This window comes from Phytophthora ramorum (genome assembly GCF_020800215.1).
Source record: "Phytophthora ramorum isolate Pr-102 chromosome Unknown Phyram_PR-102_s0003, whole genome shotgun sequence".
Classification (NCBI taxonomy): domain Eukaryota; phylum Oomycota; class Peronosporomycetes; order Peronosporales; family Peronosporaceae; genus Phytophthora; species Phytophthora ramorum.
Genome location: NW_027150649.1, coordinates 2832038 through 2842551, shown reverse-complemented (window position 1 = coordinate 2842551; position 10514 = coordinate 2832038). Strand labels below are relative to the sequence as shown.

Here is a 10514-nt window from a genome sequence, read left to right as displayed (position 1 = left end):
GCGGGCGCACGCGTTCAAGCCCGGCTTGATCGCGCACCGCTTCGTCGTGCAGCCCGGCTGCACGCGAGCTCGCAAGCATTTCCGGTGCGGGACGTTTGCAACCGTCCGCACTGCTTGCAGCGTCGGCTCCCAGAGCCGACGCGTCTTCTTTACCTCTACGCCTAACGGCGGAGTGTCTTTCGACCAATTGTGTGTCGACATTACCTGTCGACACTACCGCGTCGCCCCGGACGCTTCGAGACCCTCTCGAATCGGATTGAACCAGGCCCTGCTGATTCGTTTCACATCTTCTTCCAACGACTCTCGCAGTCGTTGGCGTTCGCTTCGGGTGACCGGAGACAGCCGCATTCCGCGCTGTCTCTGATGGAGGGTCGCATGCACCACGTGGTGCATGTGCTGCGCCGACAGGGCCATCGCTCTCTGTCGCGCTGCTGCTGCTCCCGAAGCGCACGATCGTGCGCTTCATCCAGTCGATCACCGGATCATGCCGTGCAAGCCACGGCATGCCCAACACCATATCGAACTTATCGTCCAGTTCGAGGACGATAAGCTCGTCGACGAACTCCTTCTCTTGGTAAGAGAAGCGTACGCGTACGATACGCTTCTCGGTTCTAACAACGACACCCGTTGCTAGCCTCACTTCCAATAGACTTCGAGGTGTTTCCACCTCCTCGAAGTCAAGCCTTGGAAGGCTCTGCAGTCGAACAAAGTTGTTCGACGCTCCACAGTCCACTAGAGCACGAAGAGACTTCTCTCTCTTCGAGCTTACCTTCAGGATGACAAGGTTCGGCTTGTCATCTTGCTTCTTGCAGTGAGATTGACTCTCACTGGGGGCAGCGATCTTCATTGCAGCGTGTCCGATGTCGACACGCTCGATCGCATCACCAGCAGGGCGCCCCGCGCCTGCTGGTCCCTTTAGTTTTTTGATTGCCCGTGGCGATACCCAGTATCGCCACGACGGCTCCTCGCCGCGTGCACAGGTGCTGTGCACTCGCGGGCGTAGTGACCGATGTTTCCGCAGCGGAAACAACGCACATTCGTTGATCCACGACGCTGCTGGGAACCAGCAGCTGTCGCACTCGAGAGGTCCATTGGTTCGGGACCTCCCGACGGCCTTGCCACCGGTCGTGGCATTAGCCGTGGGGCGTTCACATGCAGTTTAGCCTGCCGCAGGCTAAACTCTTCTTGCATTGCAAGCGCAATTGCAGCCTCGAGAGTATTTGGATACTCTCGGAAGAGATAGGTCTTCACAGGCCCATCTCTAAGGCCCTTCATGAACGTGACGACCTTTGTCGCCTCGTCAATCGGGTTGGTCACGATGTTCGAGACCAAGTACCGTGCCCTTTGGGCGTAAGCATGCACGTCATGCTTGCCCTGTTGCAGATCGAGGAACTCCGCCCTCGATCGGAACTCGTTTTGCGGGGGCTCAAACGCTAGTTTGAGCTCCTCCTTGAACTCTTCGTACGTGCTAAAGCACGTAGGATCTGTGAGTCGGCGTCCGTACGCCCAACTCCTCGCTCGTCCGCCAAGACATGACATGGCGAACGCAACCTTCGACAACGGGTCGACGATACGTCGAGCCGCGATGGCAGTGTCGACCTCGACAAGCCAACGGAGGAGAGGTTCGCCCTCTCTTCCAACGTAACTGCTTACGTGGAGTTTCAACGACTCCACGCGCGGTGTGGCCGATGGCGACACCGAAGTTCGAGCAGCGGTTTCACGCTGTTCCTTCACGATGAAACCCAGAGCAACACCGTGTTGCTCCGTCGGTGATAGCGTTCGCAACATCGTTGCTACCGCCGCTTCCCCAATGACTGTTGACAGTCGTTGGAGGGCCTCCCACTCTGGTTCCGACAGGTGGGGGCAGTCTGCACGCGCAACATGCGTTGCAGACGTGTTTGGGCTACCCACGGACATGTTACTGTCCGAGGGCAGGTTCTCAGCCCCGCGTTCGTATTCCATACGAACGTGTTAGTCGGTCGTTGGACGGACTACAAAGTGCTACCAGGTGTAATGGGTCTGCTTAGACCCACTACTTATGCTTACACGTGTGCGCACGTGTAGGAGGAAGCGTAGGAGTAGTTTACTTAAGTTCAGTATACTTGTATCCACAAGTATACTTAAACCTAGATAAATGAACCAAACGGAAGCTTTGGTGGTAAATGAGAACTGTATTGATTGTAAATGGGGTTTCCTCCTAAAACTGATATTTCTAATGAGAGGTTCTGCCATTGGATGGCTGGCAGAACCCCTATCTATTGAATGACTCTCATTGGTAGAAAGGTGTTACTTTCTACCAGTCATATGCCTTTTGTTATGAATGTGGACCACCCTGTGGTGGTCACCTGAATGTATGCCTTAGTGCATGTTGCACTAAGGTAGGAGGTGAACCGAATGTGTAGCCCCGCTACAGAACACGTTGCTGACTCTCATTTGGCTGGAGTATCATTTCGGTGGACGCCAGCATCCAGAACAGCATGTCCTTCTACTCCTCGACGACTTCTCTGCGCATTGGACGCCGGAAGTGCGCGCTCACGACCTCAACATCCACTTGCTGGACGTACCAGCACGGCACACAGGTGTCTGCCAGTCGGCGGACATTGCTTGGAATCGCCCGCTGAAGCAGCGTCTGAGCCAGCGCTGGGTAAGCTGGCGAGGAAGAAGAGCAACAGCAGCGAGGTCAAGTCGCCGTCTAGGGATGATGTGGCTGGGTTGCCAGTGCGTGGGAGGGGCTGTCCGATTCGACGATCTCGAACGGGTTTAACGGCACACTTGCCGTGCCACCTGTCGACCCAATATTTGAGGCCTCGTCTAATGCTCTTGCTGAGGAACTAGAGCGTTTGCAGCTCCTTGATCCTGATGTTGGTGAGGTCGCTGATGAAGAAGACGTAGTAGATATGATGACTAGAGGAGAAGTAAGCGTCTAATGCAAGTAATGCAAGTGTTGGACTTTGTTCGAATCGTTCCCCGCGCTGGGAGGGTTCTCTGGGTAAACCCCCCCCCCTCCTGAATCTAATGGCAGCATTCTCAAGTGCCAATTCAGTGGGGTTTTGTAACGGGGTACACCGACGTGTACCCATGTTACATAAAGAGTGACGGGATGTCTCTCTTTTGTGCCCATGGTACGTGGTACCGGTTGGCGGTGAGCCAACTATTGGGCACTTGCTTAGCTTTTACTATAGTTGACTTAGAGTTTGTAAAGATCAAGCTTGGCTCACCTATAAAATATATTCAGTCGTTAGACCTACCGTCTAAGTCGTAGTCGGTTCCCTTAGACCGGGAACCGTGAACTTGTTGTTCACCGAAAGCTTACGGTCTCTAGCACTTCCTCTGTGCAAGGTGCTGTGTGCCCGTCACAGTTTTAGCAAAACGTCTGTTTTTCCATAGGGATTGTGAATTATCATTTTTAAGGGGGCCGAACCCAAAAGTCAGAAGGGTGTCGGATACTACACAGGTTATACGGTAAGAACTACACCAGTTTTTTGTCGTCCAATGGCGAAATCAAGCCTCGAAGCAGTACGTCTGGCAGTTAAAGCACAAACAGCAAAAATCTACAATCTACGAGACCCAGTAGGAACATCTCGAGACCCGCTACTCGCATATCTCCGCCAATTCGAATGCCACGACCAAAGGCAAAACACTCCAAGACAGACGAACGACATAAAGTCGCGTCTTATATATTATGAGACTTCTATAGGAAAATAACATAAACATCAAATATGAGGCCACTTACCCTGGACGAAGAAGAATAAGGTTGAGAAGGGCAGCCCTAGACGCATCAAATCAGCAATGATTTCGTCGTGGTTACAGGGGCATCAACATCTCTTGTAAACATGGAGGTTGCCTCAGTCCAGTGATCAACGTCATTCACCCCGTATGCCTCTCATTTTCGTTTGGCCGTCTCACCAGCAAGTCATATCACCGCCAGCGCAGTCAAGAGTACGCATGCAGACTATTCCAACCCCTTCTGCCTCCGCCGCCTTCAGACCACGACGATCCATGCACACCAGGCCGATGCTTAGCTCTGAGATCGTCCGTCCAGTCTTCCGACGACAAGGGAAGGAAGACACAATCGACAATGACAGCACCTACATCGAGACCCCACAGCCGTTAGAACGACGCCTTTTCTCGCACGCAGTGCCAAGCTCGGCCGCGCGTGCGCCTCGTTCGTCACGAGTCTACTCGCCTCCTGTCGCTGAAGAGAAGTATCAACCAGAGCCTCAAATGGTATCCACCTCGACAGCATTCGACAGCACCCTCAACCTCGTGCTTCACCGTGCTGGCAGACAGCCCCACAAGTCAGGGTCGAAACGCATCCGACTCAAGAGCGAGCGACGTCGAGAGCAGTGCCGCGTCAACCAGGCTCGCTACAGACAGAGACAACTCAACCATATCATGACGATCAAACACGACGTACAGAAGCTGCGTGCCGACATCCACGTGGTTGAGCTGCAGCGCAATCGGTTGCAGTACGGTGGCCAACAGGGTGTCTGGAACGTGGTGGTGGAGTACTTCCGCAACTTCCGTTTCGGTGTTCCGATAACTCTGTCTGAGACGTCTGCCGACGAGGAGGCATGCAACACACTCAAGCTACCCGAGTACGCCGACAACGCAGAGGCGAAGCACCAGCTCGCGTTCTTGCGCTCTTGCATGGCAGAAGATGTCAGTCTGGGGGAGCGCTGCGGTGTCGAGACGCTCATGCAGCAGTGGCAAGCATACTCGCTGAGCTTCAAGAACCTCCACTTTGAATTGAAGCGCATTGAACGCACCAGCCGTCAGTTCGTACACGCGGTGGCGAAGATGACCGTGACCGTGTCGGAGACTACCTTCAAGAGCCTGTTTCCGCATGTGAACTCTGCGTCTCTGCGGACAAGATTGGTGGGACAGCGCCTTGAGCTTCCATGCACTCTCTGCTTTGAATGGGACGAGTCCGCCGGCCGCGTTTCGCGCCTGGAGACGACAGTGAATTTCATGGCACCGCTGTTGAAAGCGTTAGGAGATGTGTCTGACGTGGCGTTGCTGCTGGAGAGCGCTAGGATCACGCGCGACGGTGCCGTCGGAATCCGAGACGCCTAGGAGCGGATGCAGCAAAGGGTCGTGTGACGTAGCAAAATAGTAGTGTAGACCGAAAAGGGAATACATGAATATCCAGAACTTATCTTTCTTCTGGTAGGCTGTGTGTGCTAAGCTCAACCCGTGGCGGTTATACCAGACGAGTATCCCACATCAGACACGAGACACAGGCAATAGCGCAAACTGACTTTTGCTGCTGAGTGCGTATACGACTCGTTTTGTTTTGCTTTCCAGTGATGTGCATCGATGCCACTTAGTAGTAGCTTTGTCGAAAGACTCCCTGTGGCCACTCCATTCTTTGGGACAAGGAACTGACCGCCGAATGTCTTGCCAACCTCAGTAGCCTCTCATCTTGTTCAATCGACCCGGATGCCAACAGCGCCATCACGCGTAATCCGCGCTCCCTCCAACACCATCGCTACGTCGGACAGATTGCCCAGCACATTCGTCAGCGGCTTCACAAAGTTCACCGTCGTCTCTAGCCGCACCACACGGCAGATCGAAGCGTCCCACTCGAAGCAAAGCGAGCACGGCAGAAGTAGGCGCTGTCCTATCATCCTCGAGCGCAGCGATGCAGCTTTGGCCATTCCAACCTCATCCTCGAATGCGTCTCGGTTCAACAGGTGGGGAAATATGCCCCGCAACGTCTCCTCCGACACCGTCACGTTCAGAACCGCTGTCACACTCACGAATTGGTCGTTCGTGCGCTCGACGCGCTCAAGCCGGAAGTACAGGTTCTGGAAGCTCAACGAGTACAACAACCATTGCTTCATGAGCGTCTCCACGCCACTCCGTTCGCCCAGCATGACGTTTTCCGTCATGGAGGAGCGCAAGAACGCGAGTTGGCGCTTTGTCTCTGCGTTTTCGCGGTACTTGATCTCGTTGATAGACTTGTGGGCCCTCCCTTCCAAGGTCTCAGGCAGAGTCATCAGAGCGCCGAAACGGAAGTTGTGGAAGTACTCCACCACTACGTTCCAGATGTCCTGGTTCCCGCCGTATTGCAATCGATTGCGCTGCAGTTCTAGCACGGGGATATTGGCACGCAACGCCTGGACGGTATGTTCGAGCGTCTTGTTGTTAGTAAGTTGCTTCTGTCTGTAGCGAGCTTGGTTGGCGCGGCACTGCAGTCGGCGTCGCTCAGTTTTGACTCGGATACGTTTGGGCTTTTTTTTAGGTTGTTCCATCTCCGTGTTGCTTGCTTGCTGGTCGGCACAAGTGGGGGCCATTGCGAGTACGTCATCGGAGCTTGTTGGTTGGTATCGGAGCCGGTCGAAAGCGGGGACGTTAACTTGAGGGGCCACCTCCTGATGTCGGTAGTTGCCGAACACTGACGATCGGGAAGAGTGAGATTTCGACCTGAACAAGGCAGCCATGGGTTGAGGAGAGAACCCGAGAAAGCGTTGCTGCATGTCCTTCTGGGTGTCGCTATCAATCGTGTCCATCCTGTCAGACGCTCGCTGAAGGACTGGACGGACGATCTCGGAGCTCAGCTTCGGTCGGCACATGGGTTGTCTTGGTCTGAACCCGTCGGAAACAGAAGGCATCCTAGTGACTTGCATTGAATAACGAGAGGTGACTGAGACCAAAGCGTTTGACGTCGATAGTTTGCTTCCTTGTGGGCGTTGTGGCGAAACGATGAATGAGGAGGCAAAGATAACTGAACCCCGCGACCGATGATGCAATACAAATATTAATATTATACCACACTGGTACTTCGAAGTACAGTGGTGCGCAGCAGTGTTACATGTAGCTGTTGACGGGACACCTCATTCCTTGCCGATTTGGCCTCTTGGTTGTGCGGTACAACACAAAAGTGAGAGCATAATACGATATTACCATATGCTGCGTGGCGCAACCAGCTTTTTCCTTGCCGACAAAGAAGCGGTCATTCTTACTAAGAGCGGTGTCCACGGTGGCTATAATAGCTAGATGCTGGACGGAGACGTGCTCATTGACCACTTTGCCACCATTGTATTCAGAACTGGAAAACGCGCGTGTGCAGGTGAAGCGGCGATTTTGTACTAACCGGCTGCTGCGTCGATCGTTTAAACTGAGGGAATTTGAGCCAGCTTACCTATTTTAAAAGCGCGAGATGACATTCCCCAATTTCTGTACGTTGCAGTAAACTCCACGTCTTGCTACGGCGTGCAGCTATGCTTACAACATATTGGTGAGTTTTACTCAAAGTTTCCGAGCTTGAGGTCGTATCAACTACTATAAAATACGAGATCGGACTTAAAAGAAGTTTCTCAGTACTATCTAGTCCACATGTGACTTGAAAATTGTATGCCGCGGGTTCGACATCCGTTCCGGATCGAAAAGAATTCACTTACGAGAAGTGAGTGCTGAAATATCACTTTCAAAGGCGCTGGCGTCGCGCCGGTGGCAGAGAAGAAGCCCGCGCGGACAGTGCTCACATCCACACAAGCGACGAGCTATAATACATCCAGCACGGAGACGGGCGAGGATCGATGGGAAGATCCCGCAGATGCAGCAGAGGACAGCGACTGTTGCTGAAACGGCACTCGTGGCCGACATAAAAAAAAAACAAATGGGTGAAGCACGGGGTTGCTTTAGTTGCCAACACAGGTACAACTTTTAAATAAAAACAACAACAAGTAAAAAATAAAGAAGCAAGTGGTGCTCTAAATTAGAGCCTCCATAATCGTCACGAGATCCAGTTCAACGGGCCTCTTTCGCATCAACAATCGCCTCGCTGCTGCACGCTGGATCACACGAAGTGCTGGAACGCTGACAAGATTTGCATCACATGAAACACTCATGAAACCTGGTCCGTGCGAGGTTACAGACCCTGGTTTCTGCCTCGGGGTCGGGGTCTAATCATCGTGCCTTCCTGACTTATGGCCAATCTGACCCCAAAAGGTATTAATAGGTCCTAATCAAGAGTGGCTGTGTGTAAAGGAAGGATTTGCCAAGTTGCCATCGCAGATTTAATGACTGGAGGCAAGACAAAATTCATATTCACCCTATCAAATCACAGTAATTTCGCGCTTACGATGAATGCAGGAAAAGCAAGTCTACGAAAGTTTTTCGATTTGGGCTAAAGAGTACCTTTTTACAAACTAAAGACCGAATGCCACCGGCCAGTTCGTCCTTCGTGAGGTCTCCACTAGCATTATCAAAGCGTCTATGGACTACTCAACCGATATCCGCTGGCGCTGCATTGTGTTACAGTACGTATACAACATTGAAATTACTGTTGTGTCTAAGGTACTAGCCCGAAGTCTTCGCCGCTGATACCTGCTTTTCAAGACGACAGGAAATGTCGACGACAATTTTTAGTGGCTATCACCAGGTCGGTTAGGAGAGCTTTCGTAAGACCCCTCTTCCTACGTAGGACCTTAAAACGGAGGGTGTTTTGGCAGAAAGGCACAATAGCACAATAGCGCTGCGTGAGATTGCGATTTCGCAAGGGTATGCAAACTGACAAGGGAAATTGGAGGGCTATGTCAATTGATTGGTTTGGTTTGGAGTCGGTTAGGGGATGGCATTACATGTCCGAGGCGATCAGACGACACAACGGAAGGAAAAAGACAGCCAGGTGGCCACTCACGTGGAGGGAGTGCCGATCAATTATTACAGACTTGCAGTCATGCCTCTTACGTGTGCTGACGGGGCACCGGTTGTGTCCTGCCAGTGCGCGCTATATATAGAGGCTTAGTCTCAGCAACAAAGTCCGGTTGGCCGCGCCGAAGAGAAAATGTGATCGACGATCGACGCAGCAGCCGGTCTGTATAGTGTAGTACAAAATCGCCGCTTCACCGGAGTACATCTGTACACGCGCGTTTTCCAGTTCTGAATACAATGGTGGCAAAGTGGTCAATGAGCACGTCTCCGTCCAGCATCTAGCTATTATAGCCACCGTGGACACCGCTCTTAGTAAGAATGACCGCTTCTTTGTCGGCAAGGAAAAAGCTGGTTGCGCCACGCAGCATATGGTAATATCGTATTATGCTCTCACTTTTGTGTTGTACCGCACAACCAAGAGGCCAAATCGGCAAGGAATGAGGTGTCCCGTCAACAGCTACATGTAACACTGCTGCGCACCACTGTACTTCGAAGTACCAGTGTGGTATAATATTAATATTTGTATTGCATCATCGGTCGCGGGGTTCAGTTATCTTTGCCTCCTCATTCATCGTTTCGCCACAACGCCCACAAGGAAGCAAACTATCGACGTCAAACGCTTTGGTCTCAGTCACCTCTCGTTATTCAATGCAAGTCACTAGGATGCCTTCTGTTTCCGACGGGTTCAGACCAAGACAACCCATGTGCCGACCGAAGCTGAGCTCCGAGATCGTCCGTCCAGTCCTTCAGCGAGCGTCTGACAGGATGGACACGATTGATAGCGACACCCAGAAGGACATGCAGCAACGCTTTCTCGGGTTCTCTCCTCAACCCATGGCTGCCTTGTTCAGGTCGAAATCTCACTCTTCCCGATCGTCAGTGTTCGGCAACTACCGACATCAGGAGGTGGCCCCTCAAGTTAACGTCCCCGCTTTCGACCGGCTCCGATACCAACCAACAAGCTCCGATGACGTACTCGCAATGGCCCCCACTTGTGCCGACCAGCAAGCAAGCAACACGGAGATGGAACAACCTAAAAAAAAGCCCAAACGTATCCGAGTCAAAACTGAGCGACGCCGACTGCAGTGCCGCGCCAACCAAGCTCGCTACAGACAGAAGCAACTTACTAACAACAAGACGCTCGAACATACCGTCCAGGCGTTGCGTGCCAATATCCCCGTGCTAGAACTGCAGCGCAATCGATTGCAATACGGCGGGAACCAGGACATCTGGAACGTAGTGGTGGAGTACTTCCACAACTTCCGTTTCGGCGCTCTGATGACTCTGCCTGAGACCTTGGAAGGGAGGGCCCACAAGTCTATCAACGAGATCAAGTACCGCGAAAACGCAGAGACAAAGCGCCAACTCGCGTTCTTGCGCTCCTCCATGACGGAAAACGTCATGCTGGGCGAACGGAGTGGCGTGGAGACGCTCATGAAGCAATGGTTGTTGTACTCGTTGAGCTTCCAGAACCTGTACTTCCGGCTTGAGCGCGTCGAGCGCACGAACGACCAATTCGTGAGTGTGACAGCGGTTCTGAACGTGACGGTGTCGGAGGAGACGTTGCGGGGCATATTTCCCCACCTGTTGAACCGAGACGCATTCGAGGATGAGGTTGGAATGGCCAAAGCTGCATCGCTGCGCTCGAGGATGATAGGACAGCGCCTACTTCTGCCGTGCTCGCTTTGCTTCGAGTGGGACGCTTCGATCTGCCGTGTGGTGCGGCTAGAGACGACGGTGAACTTTGTGAAGCCGCTGACGAATGTGCTGGGCAATCTGTCCGACGTAGCGATGGTGCTGGAGGGAGCGCGGATTACGCGTGATGGCGCTGTTGGCATCCGGGCCGATTGAAC

The 10514-nt window shown here is 52.9% G+C and overlaps 3 protein-coding genes across 3 annotated transcripts; 2 read left to right on the top strand and 1 right to left on the bottom strand.

The window, feature by feature from the left end:
- Nucleotides 1-3999: 3999 nt before the first annotated feature.
- Nucleotides 4000-5076, top strand: KRP23_4012 (bZIP transcription factor 1; the record flags this gene model as incomplete). Its single annotated transcript, XM_067888927.1, has 1 exon — nt 4000-5076. One exon carries the CDS (start codon nt 4000-4002, stop codon nt 5074-5076), a length of 1077 nt encoding a protein of 358 aa, XP_067748130.1.
- Nucleotides 5077-5429: 353 nt separating this feature from the next.
- Nucleotides 5430-6578, bottom strand: KRP23_4011 (bZIP transcription factor 1; the record flags this gene model as incomplete). Its single annotated transcript, XM_067888926.1, has 1 exon — nt 5430-6578. The coding sequence occupies one exon, from the start codon at nt 6576-6578 to the stop codon at nt 5430-5432; it is 1149 nt and encodes a 382-aa protein (XP_067748129.1).
- Nucleotides 6579-9363: 2785 nt separating this feature from the next.
- Nucleotides 9364-10512, top strand: KRP23_4010 (bZIP transcription factor 1; the record flags this gene model as incomplete). The annotated part of the gene is made up of 1 exon (XM_067888925.1): nt 9364-10512. One exon carries the CDS (start codon nt 9364-9366, stop codon nt 10510-10512), a length of 1149 nt encoding a protein of 382 aa, XP_067748128.1.
- Nucleotides 10513-10514: the final 2 nt, after the last annotated feature.